Source organism: Halyomorpha halys, unplaced genomic scaffold (genome assembly GCF_000696795.3).
Source record: "Halyomorpha halys isolate HHAL.00 unplaced genomic scaffold, Hhal_1.1 Scaffold69.1, whole genome shotgun sequence".
NCBI lineage: Eukaryota > Metazoa > Arthropoda > Insecta > Hemiptera > Pentatomidae > Halyomorpha > Halyomorpha halys.
In genome coordinates, this window is record NW_027108206.1 from 708,996 (window position 1) to 728,739 (window position 19,744).

At 30.4% G+C, this 19,744-nt stretch overlaps 1 protein-coding gene across 3 annotated transcripts; it reads right to left on the reverse strand.

Moving 5' to 3' along the window:
• Positions 1-297: 297 nt before the first annotated feature.
• LOC106692741 (zinc finger protein 32) lies at positions 298-15,653 on the reverse strand. 3 transcript variants are annotated; one of them, XM_014438859.3, is made up of 8 exons: positions 15,584-15,653; positions 15,245-15,423; positions 14,697-14,828; positions 11,411-11,453; positions 7,122-7,163; positions 6,954-7,039; positions 2,763-2,898; positions 298-1,793 (listed from the first exon to the last, which is right to left on the reverse strand). In XM_014438859.3, the coding sequence occupies exons 2-8, from the start codon at positions 15,304-15,306 to the stop codon at positions 1,422-1,424; spliced, it is 873 nt and encodes a 290-aa protein (XP_014294345.1). In that variant the 5' UTR covers positions 15,307-15,423; positions 15,584-15,653; the 3' UTR covers positions 298-1,421. The 3 variants fall into 3 exon arrangements, with proteins under 3 accessions (XP_014294345.1, XP_014294344.1, XP_024215713.1); XM_014438858.3 differs by having other exon boundaries at positions 6,954-7,042; XM_024359945.2 differs by lacking the exon at positions 15,584-15,653 and having other exon boundaries at positions 6,954-7,042; positions 15,245-15,539.
• Between the last annotated feature and the right edge of the window lie 4,091 nt (positions 15,654-19,744).

The following is a 19,744-nucleotide window of genomic DNA, read 5'->3' on the forward strand; positions in this document are numbered from 1 at the left end:
CAATTATATTATTTTAAGGAACAATTCTACCTATTTTCACTTCTTACAATCTTACTTATAGTGGACATTTTGATTTGTAAAAGTTCCATTGTAATAAAGACTGTAGGAAGTGAAAAAGGGATGAACTATTCACCATTTTTACCATCAAAACCACTGTATAAAATAAAGGAAAATATAACAACACATTTTCCAAAAATAAATTTGAAACTTCTTTAGTTAGAGTGAATTCACCTTTATAAATGTAAGCATTGATTTCTCAAATGAAAAGAGGAGAATAGATAAATTTTTGGACAGGAATTGAAGATTACTTTCTGAGGAATTTACAAAATGAAAGCATTGTAATGGAATAAATCACAACTCATTTTAGGTGGAATCAATATTTATATTATTATACCTCTTTTTCAATTTATATATTTCTTCATACTTGGAAAGATTAGAACTATTAAGAATTATGCCCCTAAGTAAAGAGTGAGCTGGGGATGCATCTTTATTCATAGTAATACACCAATGGTATATAGACTTCAAGTGAGGAGGGATAGATGAATTCAGCACACCATGTTGTTTTATGAGCTATTTAATTTTTTTTCGAGGTCCTTTAAGAACACAAAGCAACAGTCGAAATGAGAGAAAATATGGAGTCAGAGGGTATTTTAAAACAGGTTGCAGGAACAAACAAATGATGGACAATAATGGACACAAAATTTATCATTATAACTTGGTTAAGTAGTAACAGAAAAAAATATAATATAAATAAAAACTCAGTTCAATTTTTCACAATAATCATTCTAGGACATGACAAAATATACTAAACTCTATTTCTCTCTATTGAATCAATTATAATAAGCTGATTTGAATACCAAAGAGGATAAAATAAACTAACCTTCCTATGAAACAGATTTTTATGAACCATATTTACCACATAAACATCAGTGTGGAATAGCTATTTGAAGATCAAGATAAATAAAGAATTCATTCATTGTCATAAATCATCACACTAAAATGACTCAAGAATTATTATATATTAAAAAATTATTGCGCCAACATTTAAAAAGCAAAAACAAATCATAATTTTTCATTTGGAAATTAGTGCGGTTTTACCCTCTTTATTAATTAGTTAGTTTTTAAAATTACTTGAATATGTTCCAACTATTGGCCAGCTGAATTCCTTCAATTCCTGTGTCTTCGATTACTGACAGTTTTCAGTTACACACATGACATAATCGGAATAATCTTAACCACCCACCCAAACCGTCACCTCATTAAATAAAGTAATATTAAACAGTCTAAATTATAAATTGAAATGTGCAGTGACCTAACAAGATTAATCAAGGTCGCGATGTGCGGTTGAGTGTCAGAGGAGTGTATGAATACTTAGGAGGAAAAGGACCTTTGGAAATAGAAGAAGGGAATAAGAGTATATATCATGGAACCCCAACATGATGTACATTGCTATTAACCTTGGTTTGGTCCTCCTGCAAAACGGAAGAACTAGGTTGAACAACATTAACAGTAGCTGATGATGGAAGTGAAGGTTTCATAGAAAGAGGGGGGTGAACATTGTTGACTAACAGTTTCCCATTATTAGGCAACAATAAGACACAGCTATTGGATGTTTGGGTACTGATTGATGCATGCTGTGCAACTGGTTGTAGGTGTATTGGAGGGGGTTGCTGAGTACCCTGCTGGCTATTCAATAAACCTCCATGAATGCGTTTTGCATGCCGCACCAAAGAAGATCGTTGGCTAAAACCAGCACCACAAATATTGCAGCGCTCTCGTTCACCAGTATGTACCTGAAAACAAATCTTTATTGATAAATTTCCTCTAAAACGCTAGAAAATTATAATTAATGAATTTTTTTAATTTCTTTAGAAGCTGATTGCGACAAAGGGAGAAGTGGACCAAGGGTAGACCTTGTTTCACTGGAACAAGGTCCAATTGTAAACATTGTAAAAATTAGTGATCTTCTGTTGATTGACAAAGCAGTTTGTTCTTGGTTTTAGCAATAAAGATCACATAACTTACCTATTACAAGAATAAGTTTGAAATAAACGGTGTACTTTCCAACAAAACTCATATTCAGAACATCAGAAAAGAAATAATTAAATTAATGCCTTGTGCCAATGCTATTGGAAGCTCTAAACTGAAAATTTAGTAGTAGTAGTAGGATAATTAAAGACCATTGCAATCCAAAAGTTTGAGCAGAAGATTCTTTGCCATATATCTGAACTAGGTTAAGCCGGTGAGAATTTGAGAAGAAACAATAGGTAAATCTATGAGGTGTATGGGGATACAGATATGACAAAACCAATCAAGCTTGGGAGACTGTGCTCGTCTGGTCATACTGCCAGAATGTCAGCAAAATGAATTCCAAAAACGATACTTGATAAAAGAACAGGAGGAATAAGCAGACCATAGCTGAGATAAGAGGCTTCTGGAGACCTGCTAAGCACTCCTAAATGGTGAGTAACCACACAAGATTGACTTATCTGGCGAACACTTATTCAGGAGGCCTAGGGCCATATCAATATATAGCACTACAGATTTATTTAGATAGCTAAAGTATGATTACTGATTTAAAAAAAATAAATAAAACGGTGTGATAATTTCTTAGTAAGAATAATAATACTTAGATTTAAAAAAAAATAATAAAATTAATTATATAACCTTTTAATAAGTTGTAATTTTTCGGAATATAGCAAAACAGACTAGAAGAAATCAAGAGATAAATTTTATTTAAAATGATATATATTCTATCTTACTGCCAGATGTTTCTTAAGGACAGATTTCTGAGAATAGCTTCTTGGACATAGCTGACATTGAAATCTCTTACTGGCATCTTCTAATGGGTCATGGCTTTTCAGATGTAAGGCGAGTGAGCAGTTTCTGCTAAATGACCTAGAAATAATACAAGCAGAATGTGCATAGACCTAAATAATTCAAACATTTTTTTTTTATAATTAACAAAAATTGGAAAAAAAAATGTCTAAGAAAAACTTTTAAAAAGCCTACAATACATTAAATCAATTAACGCATCAACAAAATAAAAATTAAGATGGGAGGATTTAGCAAGAAGGAGAATAACTAGTTTTTATAAATAATAATGTTAAGAAAATTATTTAGTTCAGCGAGAAAATATCTCATTAGGAAGTAATTTGTAAAATAAAAAGGTTGAACACTGGTTGGAAAACATCCAAGCTTAGGTATACTGTTGATTAGATACTGTCAGGTTAAGATCCATAATCTATAATATAAATTACATACAACATTGGTGAAAACCAGTAAAGAATCAGGCCTCAAAATAAACTATATGATTGGTAACACAAACAGCAATGCTTTTGGTGATAGAGATATAAGAGGGAATATGTATTATGTATGAGGCAACTTAAATGTCAGAGATTAAAAAAAAAAGCAAGGATAAAGGCGGGTAATGATTGTTACTTCTTAGTTTGTGACAAAATTAAGTTAGAATTTACAAAACTTATTAATTATTATTATTAATTTGATTTGAAAATGATAAGGATAATGATGTATCAAGGTTGGGAGGGAGTTAAATAGAAAATGGGATCTGGTTTTATAAGCACTCACATATGACTAGAGCTAAATCTTTAATAATGTAGGATAACCAAATCAAATATTTGAAGCATTTATAATATAGCATAGCATACTGTGAGATCAAAATATAATTTTATTTAAGGCCGATTGAGCAGAAAAACAACTCATGAAGCTGAATTGAGTTTGGGCAGGTCACTGGATTTATCATCCATAATAATAAAATATGCTGAGAAAAAAAAAAGGGTTTAGGACTTGACAGTCTTGAAAGAAAAAACATAGGATAATATGAATATTTTGGAAATTAGTGAAGTAAAAATTAAAATTGGAGCAAATATGTAATATTAGATAGGAATTTCACATTATCTACTCAGGTACATCATAAAGAAACAGCTAAAACCAACAAAGTAGGCATGCCAAGGACAGAAAAATTTCTGATGATGCAGGGATGGTAGTTAATTTTATTCTGAATCATCAAAAATTATGATTTATCTATATGATCCCACTGAATATGTTGATATCTTTAAGTAGACATTTTTAACATGATGGAGGCATATATGCAAGAAAGAATTACAAAAGGGAGTCAGAATAAAGAGAGCTGGTTGATTATGAAGGGAAATTGAATGCTGGAAAAAGATGCTTGCTACTATGGTTCGACTTTCATGGAATAGAAGCTAAAAAGAATATTATAGACTAATACATTAAATAATTAGTATTTGCTGATAATAGACAAATATAAATGAAGACATATATACACATATATACACATATATATATATATATATATAAAGGAATGTAATGACAGAGTCCACATTCATAAAAACAACATCTGAAGGAAATGTAAGAGCCACAGACAAATTCAGCTCTTGAGGTTGGACTGTAGATTTTATCCATACTCGAGGCTAGACAAATATCATAAAGCCAGCTTGAAGGAGAGGAAGCATGAGAATGTATAAGATATAAGACCATACTAAAAAAATTAGGCGAAAAATGGGATATAACTTAAAATATGTTCATTGTTTGTCTTAATATGAAAGAGACTTTCAATTGGTTCAGGAATTCCAGAGAATAGAACTATTACCGAGATTATAAACTAATATAGAAATCATCAATTTTAATACTATTTATAAAGAGGCCTCGATAAGTTCAACAAATGTGACTCTAAAATATTTTCCATGGAGTTTTTGAAATATAATTATGGACTCCCTAAGCATTTTATCCTTTATCATATTTATGGTAAATGTACATGTATTATATTAATTATTATTTTTAATTTAACTAATAATATTATGCAGCAGAGTTCAGTTTATAAGAAACAAATTATTTTATTTTTCAGTTGAAGGGTTTACTCTAAAAAAGGAGGTAGCTCCCATTTTTCAGGGTTTCAGAAAACTGTAAAAAATACCTAGAAAATAAAAATTTTGGGTTATATGAAATTATCGTTTTTGGTCAATCTCTTTAATTGTTTATAAATAATAGGACATACATACAGTAAATACTGGACAGTATTTAAAGGCAAAAATGTAACTTCCTAATGAGATAATATAAGTTTGATTGTTGGTGCTAACTTTTTTTTTTTTTTGCCACAAAATAGATGATCCATTTACATCAAGGAAAACAATTCAATGTAGAAAAAAAAAATTAAAATATTTTATTTACTTTAAAATACCTTATTTGCTTGAATATATGTTAATTTCTCATTCCAGAAAAAAATATGGGGAAGAAAAAATTAAACTACAAATAAGAATGAATTTCCATATTTAATATACATACTTCATAAAATTAAAATAAACATGCTTAAATTATATATTACACAGATAATTAACATCACAAAATCTAAAGAATGTTATGAAAGCTGTGAAATAGGACCATAGTTGCCTAAAATGAAACTGTAGAATTAAGTTTTCAAATTTTTAAAGAAAACAATCAGTTAGTAGATATATGAAAAAAATGTTTCCATTTTTAAATTTAAAACATTAAATAATAGAGTATTTATTCCCATTTTCTTAATCTACAACAAATTTTCTATAAGGAAGTAACCAATTTTTAGGTATGCATCACTGTATTAGATGATTATAGTAGCCAATGCAAAGTAAAAAAGTATGAATAATTTATAGAAATACTTTATAGCATCACATGTAATGAATTTTCCCGGTATGACCTTATGGATTTCATAAAAGCTGCTTCATTTCATCAGTTTTGCAACAGTATACGCAATTTTGCAAAGCTGGTTTAATATCAAAGAGATATTGAGATTAGGAGGTAAAAAAAAGTAGATATCTACAATATCTTGTACTTTGTTTTTTCCCTTAAAAGTGGAGTATATTGTTGGAAGGAAGATGAAATAAATAACTTTTAAGAAATTCCCAAGGTCATATCTAGAAAATTCATTATGTGACCTACTAACAAACGTTTTAGAAAATTATTTTTACTTAACTAAATATTTAGCTTTGGCTGCTAAAGCAATATTATCTACAAATTGCTTGTTATCTTAAAGGAAATTCATCATAGATTTCGTAATTGGTAACAAAAGTGGAGAAATATTCCATTCCTGTTAGAAGGGAAATTTGGATTTTTATAGTAAAAAAGTTGGTTTACTTAATATCATACCCCAACAATTCCCTTCATATCTCAACAATGAATTAAAACAAGGAGGTGCAGTTAGTGGCTTTCAACTACATTTTTGATAGACAATCATTTCCTTAATTTCCTCCAGTAACTCCCTATATATCTGCACCTGAACACTTATGGTGGCATTACTTACATGATGCAGTATTTGGCTCTTTACTTAAAATAACAACAGGTCGTAATTTTCCTCTTCTTCAAAAAGCAGCTATTAAGCAGGAACCTGTCAATGGAAAAGCTGGAAAAGAAGAAACCTGTGATTGTTCTTATTTTTCATCCATTTCAGTAAGGTTAACAATTTTTATGAACCCTTTCTTCATGAAAATAAAGCATTTAGCTGTAGCAGATTTTTCCTAATTCCTAAGAAAAGGCAGCAAGAGTCTGTGTTTAATCATTTTGAATAATTGCACTATATGTCATGAAAGTGTTACAACCATAGCCCCTGTAATTCTGTAGATTACTTCGCAGGCATTACTACCTTTTCTTCCTCTTTTCGAACTTTTGGTAGAGCAATAACTCCATACATTTACAACTATACCTTTATATTTTGAAAGTGTCACAACCCTGTCCCCTGTAATTCTGCAGGCAACTTCAAAGGCATTTATACATTTACATTTTCTTCCTCTTTCCCAATTTTTAGTAGAGTGATAACTTCATACATTTAACACTATACCTACATGGAGAACTCATTTATAGTTTAGTATAAATTATGTAGTGTTATTGAAATACTAATTGTATATAGTTAAATCAGTGTTTCAAATTACTGTGTATCTTACCGGTTGCATACTGGACATGGAACTGCTGGAGAGTCACCATCTTCTTCAACATCTGAGTATACAGCCTCGACAGCATTCAAGGCAAACTGCTACAAAGTGATTTTACTGAAATAAATATACAAAAGGGTTAAAAAAAAAACACATATTATTATTTTAAATTGATAATACCTCATTATTTGTCTTTGTTTTCTTTGCAGGAGTTTCATAAATCTGGAAGAGAAAAAAAATATATATGTACATGCATAACTATTTATATTCTAATGAATTACCTTTTATGTAGTACTATAAAATATTCAGATTTTTCAGGTTTATTTCAAACCTAAAAATTAAACGAAATAAATTAATAAATGACAAACTTAACTTTAAATATTGGTGATTTAAACAAGTAATCTTTAATTGAAGTGAAACGTAAAATGACTAGATAGAAACAGGAATGAATTAATCAGCTATAAATATGTGTTTCAGAAAACTCAGATCAAACATTGTTAAATGTCATTTCAAACAATGAATTGAAAGCAATAAAACATGTATTACAACTAGACCATAAAGTGAGAAATACCACATCAAAAACAATATTTATAAATATACAGCAAGTAACACATAAATTAAAAAAAAAAATTAGATCAAACAAATATGAGTTTAAGTACAGTCATTCTATGATTAAAAAATGAATAATGGTTACATGTTTATTACAAATAAATATATTTAGGATATGTATTCATTTACTATATTAGGAAATCATTGAAGAAGTTAATATAATTTCTTATGAATAAGTATAACAAATTTAGATACATTACAAAGACAATAGATATCAATATCATTTTTAAAAAACAACATTAATATTGACTTGCAATAACCTTCGACTTACTGTAATGGCCATGGATTGGTTGAATTCATCAACAGGGTGTAGGTACAAATCAGTGTTGGGAATATAAAACTAATATTTTATTCGATAATTGTTTAAACAATTTTATATTCATTAATGGTTATTTATTCTAAGAATAATGGATAATGCCATTCATTAAATAATTATGTCTTTGTTATTCAATAAGTTTTGAAGGATTAGATAATTAAATTTCCCTATTACAAAATTTAAAGATAACGTACAACCTTACTTTTAATATTTCATAATTATTCACATTTTAGGGTAACTGAGGTTATTCACATAGTATGGTTCCTTTTTTATTTAAAATTTTTATGTTCAATTTAATATATTATTTATTACACTTTTTTTTTTTAACTCTATATTTAAAAAGTTTGAAATTATGTGGAGTTTAGAGTGCTGAAATGTCGTGAAGTTTTTTTGTCTCAGTTTTTCCGGTTGTGCCTGTCCATATTTATCAAATAATTTTTCTTCAACCCTTTTAATATTGTTTATTGGACTGATCAGTATGCTGTCTATTAGCTACTTAACACAGTTGAGCAGCCACTTGTAATTTTTTCGAGTTCTCTCAGACCTAGTCTCTAGTTATAGAATTTCTACTGCTCACAAACAAAGTGCACAGCTAGTAGAGATCAACTCTCTTCTGGTTTCTAGATTTCAATACACTGCACATACACTATACCATAACAGTACACAATACATTTATATTGACATTAAAGACATAAACAGTACATACCCTCCTCTAGATAGCTGTCCTAGATAGGAGAGCATAGCAGGAGGATTTGAGGAGGCAGCCCCTCAACCTGACTTAGGGACAAAGCGCTTCCCTTAAATACTTTTATATAACAAGGAAGAAAAGAACTACAGCCGAAGAGTTTTTGAGATATACAACAAGGCACGGAGAAAAGTGTATAAGCCTTGTAACATGGAATGTAATTTTAGGGATCACAGAGACCAAGAGGAAAGGAAGAGAAGTGGTGATTAAGGACTAAGTGTTGCCCTAGGGAGTTGGATTTATATTCCACAAGAATATGACTGCAATAATTCAAAAATGGTATTTAGTTAGTGAAAGAATCGTGTGATAAAGTGTAATAGAAGGAAAGAATCTTGTCATGGAAATAGTTGCATATGGGCTAAATGATAATGTAGAGAGTAGAGAGAAAGAAGAATTCTTCGAACTACTCCAGGAGATAGATGGTACTGATGGGACCCCATTGTTCTAGGCGATTTAAATGGCAGGGGGGAAATGGATAAGTCAGGTGCATTAGGAACATTTGGAGAAAAGATTTTGGGGGGAAAAAAGAAATATTTAAAGGCACTACTAAATACTACAGATTGAGGGAAGAGGAAGAAATCTCTCGATGGTATCAGAAAAAAATTACGAGGATGGCTCAGAATAGAAATGCTACGTGGGATAGCGATGACATTGATACAAGTTGGAATGTCAATAAGGAAATACTTCTTGAAGCAGCAGCCTTAATTCTTATTACTTTTTTTAAGTCTTCATCGTCAGTAAAATATGTATCTAAAAAATAACTTAATTTCAGTCTTTTTTTAAAAAATTAAATTTGGATTTCAAACACACTCTAATTATCTTTTTTCTAGTTTAAAAAATGTTTGTACATAAAAGATGCAATTACAAACATCTAGGTTCATTTACATAATTAGTATAACTATAACATATTGGTTATAGAGTTGTGATTTAGAGAGCCTTACAGATGTATTCATAAACGGATATAGCAACCATTGTTTTAATGACTGATTTACTAAAATGACTCATTTTGATGACTCGTTTTAGTGACGGTAATCCACGAATCGATAGCAACCCTAAATTTTGAAGAATTAATGTATCTTTTACTTTAAACCCATGTTTTGAAGGGGAGTGGGAGGATTAATTTTCCTTCAGTGAATTGTTTACAGTTTAGTTTTATTGTTTACTTCAAGAGATGCATCATATCTAACAAAAAACTTTGACTGTGAAGGATAAGTTTCATATTGAACGCTTTCATGAAAATAGTGAAACAAATGACAGCTTGGCTAAAGAAATAGAAGTCATTCTACAATATCTTCAATTTGGAAACATAAAGCCTTGATTTCAGACCTTGTCTGAGATTCCATAAAAGTTAATAAACGGGGTCATCCCATCCTCAAGGAAATCGAGCTATTGCTGAAATAAATATAAGAAGATGGTCAGGGTTGCGGTGTCAAAAAAAGAACAAATAATTTAAAACTATTTTAACATCCAACATTAAAATAGTTTTAAACTATTTGTTCTTTTTTTGAACGCAACTCTGACCATCTTCTTATATTTAAATCTTTACGTTCAACTATATATACATATATATTGCTGAAATAGTTTAAAATCCAGAAAAGCTGCAATATTCCTCTCTCTGGTGCACAAATCCAAACGGCTTGTATTAAGATTTCTTCAAGATGTGGAGTGGTCATAGTTTCAGGAAACTAAACCGGTATAATTGATGTTATTATATTGATACATCATGTTTGGGATGATGTAATATCAATGATTTGTTTTTAATAATCTGGCATACTATGAAATGATATTGCAGAATAATCAAAATAATCAGATGAATATGATGCAGTGAATGAACCTGGTTTTTTTTGCCAAGGTGTGGATCTTAAGAATTACAACACATCATTGTTTTACAAAAAATAAAGTTCTATATCATTATCTAAATAAAGCAATTTATTTATGTATGGTAGCAATAATTGATTTTTAAAAAAGCCTATTCCACATTTACTGGATTTGTGTACTGATTGGTTATAACGATGATCCATAATAGTGACCAAATATATCGTATATATATCCAAAGTATATATATTTTAAATTCAATTTTGAGCTCCAATTATCCCTGAAAAATACAAATAACTTTAAATGTATCCATTTTCTCATATAGTGGTATGAGATACTAATGTGTCTTCAAACCGAAAAAAAAAAATGTGTCAATTAGAGGGCTAATAATCAAATAATGATTATGATTAAATATTGTACAACGGTAAAAACATTGGCCAATAGAACCATTTGGTTTTTAATTGTACTCTTTGGTATATATATTGATTATTTAATCATATTTAAATGTTAAAATGATGCTTAGAATAAGTTGATCTTTTCATTGATAATTATTTTTATCAATTATCTCACTCATTACCAATGCTTCAATTCAAGAATTACATAAATCAAATAGAGTTCTTAAATATTAGCTACAGACTTCTGATTGAAAAAAAAGATAACTAAATTACTAATTAGTGATTACTAGTAAGCAGAAACACATGGAGAAGAATTTTGATTCCAGGCGGATTAATACAATATACTGGGTAAATATTTAAAACATCACCTTTGATTCTCATCATTTAGGATGATCAGGAATCTAATGGCATCCTTTATTTAGCTATCATAAACTGCAAAACTTCATTAAAATGCTGCTTCTATTTACAAATTAGAACAAACTATCAAAAACATTAAAATCAAGATTTTTTTTATGTAGTTGAATTGTTGGTTATTAGAATAGTAATAATATGTTTATTGGAATGAAAAGCTACTTTAAACTATACTTACAGGAGTGACATTGGCTTCAAAGCTCAACACAGGCTTTTCACGTCTGTAAATCAAAAATATAATATAAATAGAAATAATCCCAACTTCTAGTTTAAATATCTACTTCTTCATATCCCCTTATAGATTGAAATAAATAAATAAAATGTAGAAGTTTTTAAATGTCAAAGATTAAACATTTATTTTTCTGTAGCATTCTAACGCAAAATTAATATTTTAGGATTTCTTGAGGTATGAATAACTTTGTTCTGCTAAGAATACAACAGTTTAACGAAATATTACAGAATCATGTATAAATGACTGCCAGAAGAGACGGACACACTAGGCTGCCACTGATTTTCCAGAGCAAACTACATCCTCTATTTCTCCTTAAGTTAATGATCAAATTCTTTCATAGTTCATATTCATACATTAGGTATTGCTGTTAACAATTTAAAATGTCCAAGTACTCCCAACTCCAATAAACAAAATCAAAAGTACATTAGAGATTTTTTGAAAATGTGGCAACTAAACTATTTCACTGAGGATAAAACCTACCGTATTGAAAATCACTTGATTTCACATTGATATACAGAATTTAATCCAAATCATTAAAGCCGTTTTAAAAAAAAATTGAAATAATGCAAAAAATCGATTCTACAATGTGGCACTTCTGATCAGTCAATTTCATCATAAAAGTTGCTAAAACACACCCCTCTTGAATATGTAATTTTAGTTTAATATGAATTTTCATTGTTGAGCTGTAGGCAAACACAGACACCATTTGGCGAGACTTAGTTATTTGGACTAAGGGTACCTCAAAATGTGTATTTCTGTCAAATTCAAATTTGAAATGTTGGACAATCGTAATACTTCCCTATACTATATATTCCATATATAGGTAAGTGAAATTAAAAAAGAAAAAAGCAATTCTTTTCTTGTTCTAAACTGGGTTTTCTACTCAATTATAACAAAATATATCCACATCGCCTTAACGATTCTGTACTAATTCATATTATATGTTCAATGTTTCGGAAAACCCGGTCATCACAAAGGACAACTTATTAAATACAACTTTTATTATTAACAATTTTAAAACCCTTATTAATTATAATTAGCCTACCTTAATTTTAGCCACAACATTAATTAATACAATTTGTTCAAGTGAAAACTTACATATTCAGGAATTAAATTTTATTTCCTATGAGTACCTAACATAGTAAATTATACATCTAAATTATATCTCTATCTAATTCATTACTTTAAGGTAGATATGCCAAAATATCACAGGATTAAAGTGTCCATTAACTGCCAAAAATAATTGAAAAAGTTAAAATTTTCTTCTAAACATAACAATTCCGGTATGTCCAGTGGATATATAACAAAATTATAATTAATAGGACCAAAATTTTTGATCTTGTAAAATCCATAACTTGTAGTGCAATCCATTTGTTGATAACTATTACAGTTAGTCACAATAGATCTTCAAAAATACATGGGGTGTACACAAAGTTTTAAGACTGGTGTCATAACAAAAAATGTATTAAATATTTTTTTTACAGCAAAGTCTTCAAAATATGACCATCAGGAATCAACTCTTCCAGCATTTTTTCCGATCGTCCATAGGATCCCTGAAACTCTTCGCACAGAAGGCTTATAAGAAACCTCATCAAAGCTGCCTAGAATGTGTTGCATCACTTTCCTTTCTGGTCAATCTGATTGGGAGAAATAAAAAGAAGTTGCAGGGAACAGGATTATGGCTGTAGGGTGGCTGAAACAGTTTTGTCCCGTTGAGCTTGACCAAAACTTTGGCAATAGCTATCAATTTGGATGATGCATTGTTATGATGTAGAAACCAATTGTCTTTCATCATTGGACTCAATCCTTCAAACAGTAGAGCACTCCAACATAAAACTGACCTGTGACAGTCTGTCCAGCAAGAACAAACTCTTTGTAGATCACTCATTTTGGTATTAATGAAGTTTGTATGTCTCCCTGAAGTTTTGGCTAGTCAACGCAGCAAAACTTCAGCAGCCACCCAACAGCCCCTCTACCAGGCTTCCGACTGCATTTTGTATAACTGAATTAAGAAAGACCTGATAGGGAAGTGATTCGATACAATTCCAGCTGCTGCTTCGAGGGAACTCTTAAAAGCCTTCTGCAAAAAGAGTTCCAGTGAGCCTATGAACAATGTAAAAAATGCAAGAAGCAGAGTGTTGAGTTGATTCATCAGGGTCATATATTGAACAGTTTAAGATCATTGTACAAGAATGTTTAGTACATTTTTGGTTATGAGACAAAAATTGAAACTTTGTGAACACACCATGTACATCTAATTCATTTTAAAATTGGATCCACCCTATTGATTTTTGGGAGTTAATCATTACAAATTTTATTTATAGAATTTTACCATTGGTTACAGTCTAAAAACTATAAGTTTGCTAATTATCAAGTTAATTCCTTAACATGTTGAGTAACACACAATTTCTTTAGGAAATTCCGATCAGACCAGCTTATTACGGTGTAATAATGTGAAGTGCACTACTAACAGATTGAAACATACTTGATACGAATGTTCAAATATATTAGAGCCAATGTTTTTTATCATAGTAGGAGATATTCAGATTTAGAATGAAATGTTAATAGAAATTATATCAACACGTTTAACGTTTATTCTTTTTATCATTTGGCCCCCTAGATAAGATTTCATATGTTAATATAACCTTGTTATAAATAATAATTAAGTAAATTTCAAGAAAGTTTCAGTAATTACTAAAGGTAATGTAAATTTTTCAGATTTAAACCATTTTTTACACTGTTAATCACCGATGGTTAATACAGCCTAAACAGAAAGTCCAGAAAAGCCACCGTTGGTTGATTTGGCACTCACCATCTCAACTGGAAATAAGGTAGAATTGTGCAGATGAGTGTTTGAGAGTGAAATGTGATTCTCACCATGTGAGTGAATGAAAAATGTTGCACCAGGGGTTGTGTAGTATTTAATTTCAAATGTAAGGTATTCACTAATAACGCCAATAAAATAATCGTATGAACTATAAGATATAGGGCCACAGGTTTTCAATATAAGTGCTTCAATTGTTTGTTTTTTTAAATAATAAACATAGATTTATGGTATAAAATTAAATACAAATGTTAATATATGCCTTTAACATAATGAAACCAGAAATGTTATGAAAACAAAGTAAAGTTTCAACACTTAAACTAAATGAAATGTACTAAATGATAACCATATTAAAAACTTACTTTCTAACAGTTCATGATAATTAAAAGACACATATACACAACTTACTTTTGTGCGATTTTTGAAGGTTCAATAATACACTCCGACAAAAGTATCTTAGCCAGCTGAGATTTAATGTCAAGCTGACTAAGAATATAATTGATATTGATATTATTGTTATTCTCGTGGAGCTCATCAGAACTGGAATAAAAAAACAAAAATAAATGTAAACACAATTTTATAATTTAAATGTAAACACAATTATATAAAGCTGGAAATTCATAATTTTAAAACTAATTGTAATTGAAAAATATATGAAAACTGTACAGAGATACAACATAATACCCACAAATCAGTGAATACTTGTCATTTAAAATAAAAGCCAATTCACATGCCCCTAAACTCAGTTCATATGAAAGAGTAAAATAAGGACCAAGAATCAAAAGCAATGTTTAATAATTTAAATATATTAAAACAATTGATTTTTGCTATGGAAAATTTACCATCATATAACAACTTGTAAATACGGATTGATAGTGTCCACAGTGTTTCATATCATTATAAGGACATGAAATTAAACTAAAGTATTCAAACTATAAGTTTTTAAAAATACTCACTGTTCTCCATCGGTTTTGTCGTTCTCTTCTAGAACTACGTTCAAAAACTGTGCTGCAAGCATATCGGCATTTCAGGACAAACACATAAATCATTCAGGATAAACAGTTAGAAATAATTTTCCACATATCCAAAAAACAGTAGACTACTGCGCCTGCGGCGTACCACAACTGACATAAATCTAAAACATAACAAATGAACTTCAGTGTTTCGTTTGGCAATGACGGTTATTCAGTTAAAAAGAATTTTAACTACAAAAAACATGGGAACTCATAAGTACACGAAGAAAATAAATATTACTAAACTTAGTATCCTTACAAAAAACGAAAACAAGTACTAACCAAATATAATCATAACCTTCTTTCACAGTGACTGTTAACACAAAACAATTACATTTTTATCAGGCCTTCTATCTTCACTGTACCAGACAAGAGCTTTCGATTTATTGCAATGAAGTAGAAATGGTTTCATCATGGATAACATTTTAAATTTTACTTCAAAGATTATTGGTGACCACAAATTGACTTGAGATTTACTTAGCTTTGTATATCCCTTTTACGTATTTTCTTCTCACCTCTATTTCTTTTCAAGTAGTTCAAAGGTTTAAAATTATTTAATACCACTTGCAGTATATTATGATGTCTGCACTGTTTGGGGTATTCGTCTACAGTCGTACAGGAGAAAAAAAGTTCTATATGTATTCCTCAAACGCAACTTGTAATTAGCATGAAGGATCAGTTTTCACAGTTATGAAGATTTGCCAGAATTTCATAATTTCTAAAATTAACAAATTCCATGATTAATTTGCCTCTGATCATGCCTATCCAAATTCCTATAAAAAGCAACTGTTGTGATTCTAATAAATGTATACCTGCTCATGCTTTGACCGACCCTTTCATTTCCCAGAAGACAGTTCCAAAAAAATTGAGCTCTAATGTACCTGAAAACTGATCACATCAAACGAGGTAGTTTGGTCGACTACTAGCCGTTTTTATTGATATTTGAAGTTAAAAACACAAATATTCAGGGTCAAACTCGTACGTTTGCCTCATTTAAGTTCTAACAACACTTTCAGAGCTTCCCAAGTGAACTCAAAAAGCTCGATTGTGTTGGAAAAATAAACTTTCAATGTTAGGAGCCAGGTATATGTAGAGACAACATCATCATGAGAGCCTAACTACTAACCGCAGACCAATAGTAATAAGGTCTCACTCTTAGGCCATGTCTTAACTGGAGAAGCATAGCACATGGTTGTTTAGTCGGACGAACAAAAAAAAAAAATCTAATTTATGGAATGTATTTGAGTATCCTTACTAAACAATTGTAAATCAATAAGTAGGCTTATTGAACTTCAATTATTCAATAAAGATATTTGACTATATTCTATTTATTTGACTTTTTTTTAGTCCGACTAAGAGGCTATCGCGCTATGTCTAGTTAGGACAAAGGCCTACTCCCTCCATGACTATATTTATATATGAAGAGATGTTCTCATTTAAAGGACTATAAGAGTACCATTCTCCGATGAAAACAAAGACAGTAGTTGTATCAAAACCTAGGAAAAACGCCTTTTAATAAAATATTTCCAAACAATCAACAATTTTACTGATTCAGAAACTTATCCTCTACCAAACATAGATTGTTTTGACGGTTGTCACCGAATACCCATATGACATGCTACATTTCTGATAGCCCGCTTTTCTATTTAATATATTTATTTGTATTCCTTAAGGAACTTTGTCCATTAAAAAATATATTGTTATTTTATGTAGCAAAATCTAGACCCAGGTTTTCTCTCTCTCACTATGGCATGCTAGGTGAAAATCTTTTAACATCAGGATTAAACGTTGGTTCACCAATTTACTTAAAATACATAGATTGTATGCAGGTTTCTTCATCAAATCAAATTCCATATTTTTAAATGATTCTATGTTTGAACAGAAGATATTTATATATCTTCAACTACTACGATATAATTTATCATTTATACATATTTATAACTACTATACTAAAATCATAATACTATTTTATAGATTTGTCAACTTAATATTATATCGGATGCACCAACTGTAATATTGAGCTAAATCTTATCTCTAGATACTGGTTGTCATTCTTGCCTTAATCTTCTCACTTTCACCGTAACTACTTCTTTAAAGACAGATGTAGGGATTTCCAGATGTCAAGAAATTTGCTGAAATCATTCAGGTCACCTGTCTATAGTGATGATTTGATCTTTAGGAATCTTTTCTCTTCCCCGAATTTTTATTTCCCAGCTAATAGAACAGCCAGATTATTCAACTCTTGCCACACGTTATCTGCAGGTCCCTAAAATCATGCTGCTGGTATAAGGTGCATGTAGGAATCGCATGTGTGGTAACACAGTTGAGTGAAAGTTGCACTGAATGTTGTATTAAAATATTAAACGTGTAATAAAGTGTGTTCTTGTGTGTTCTTCATTGAATATGTTGTTTTATTAGTAAACATTACAATTGGCAACGAGGATTTATACGGTTTTAGGTGTGTTTAAGAACGTAGAGACGACTACTTGAGGTGTAAAACTGGGACCCCATAAGTCCCAAAACAAACGTAACTGCATAAAATCGTGTAAAAACTTTTAAGAGAAGCTTGCGTGATGCTATATTGGAGAATTCTGTGGAGGGTGTTGAACCTGCCCTCTAAAGGTCCCTGTTAGATTACATGAATGATCCACATGCTACCACTGATGTTGCTCTTGTTGAAGCAATGAAAAGAAGGCTGGTGCATACAAGGTTTGATTTTGTATGTCCACAATCTGAAGTGTCAAAAGTTCTAGGGTCTCAAAGAGTATAGGTGTTCGTTTCACGTTTGAATTAACAGTGGATTCGCCATATAGGCCAAAAACGGAGAGGCTACGTTAAAAATACTATGATGGTGGTAATAATTACATTTGATTTTTTTAAATTTATGCTATGTATCATCAAATTTACATTTTTGATGTTAGTTAGTTGAAGGGGGAGAAATATGATCAGATCAGTGGTGGCACTGTTGAGAGGAAGTTGTAATAAATGTTATATTGAAATGTGTAATAAAGGGTGTTGTTCACTAAATGTGTATTACTTTCACATACCTATATATGGAATATGTAGTAAAGGAAAGTATTGGGATTGTGCAAAATTTAGAATTCGAATTTTTGACGGAAATAAACAAAATAAAATTTTAATTGATCGATCTTTCCGATTGTAAGTGTTTAAAACTTGGTTATATTCTGTTATACTGTTGTATTCTTGGCAGGAAAATAGTTAATATTGATTATTTTCATCTCAAGAACCCTAAATATGTATTTTTATAGTAACAGAAACATAAAAAAGTTATGTGGGAAGATAGTCTGGGTGGCGGTCTATATAGGTATCAAAATAGTAAAAGAAAACTATTTATTGTTAACCACGGCTGATTTTCTGTTCCTATTTCAATCTGTCAGCCCTGACGAAGCCCTGCAAAGTTGGGCGAAGCGTTGGTTAACAATAAATAGTTTTCTTTTACTATTTTGATACCTTTATTGACCGGCACATGGACTATTTTCCTATTATCTACTTCATGCGGTCAACTATCTTCTTCCAATAAAAATGTTTTGTTCAATATTTTCCCCCTTTCTCACCTTAGATTTTTTTTTTTTTTCGAAAATCACAAAAACAGAGGTAACTTAACGATAGCTGCCCACCAATCTAAGTAGGGTAGTATGTGATGGGCGTACCTTACCATAATTATGAAATTAGTGATCGTCTCAAAGTATTTACAGCTTAAGCTGGCAGATGTTATTGTCAGTTCGACCATGAAGCTTGCTGAAAAATGAACTAGCGGCCTTTTTTTTCCTATTCTTCTAATAAATAGAGCTTTTTTTTTTTATTTAATTATTTTTCCTGATGAAAATATATTTAACACAATCCATATTTCCTCCCATCTAAGCATTCCCAATTCATATCTGAGATGAAGAGAAATCATATATAGTTTTCGAAGCTAACAGAAGGGGATATCAATTTCGGTGTAAGCCTTTTAGTCACCAGTGTTGCACTTTGTTTTCAAAGGACAATGAAAGTTAAAGAAACTGGATGACACATTCTGTCAATATATTTTATCAGCTCTAAACGGTGCTGCATAAAAAATGAGCTGGGACATGGACGCAGCGTCAACCGGATTTTGGAAGTAGTTAAGAAATAAAATCTCAACCTCAACCAAGAAATATGTAAGTCATTTATAGTTGTAGTTTAAAGCTGTGCGATACATGTGCATATCAAGGGAGGAGAGGAATATGGTATGGTAGATTCGGGTGAAGTTTAAAGGACGCCAAAATGCCAACAAATAATTTGTAATAAATGAATTTTGTTTCAAGTTTCGAAAAGAAAGTTCATTTCATTCGTTTAGGTTAGACATACGTCTATATTGGTAATCATGAAATACGGTATATACGATAATAATGATCTATCTATGATAATTCCAGACCTATATATATATAGATTTGTCAAATA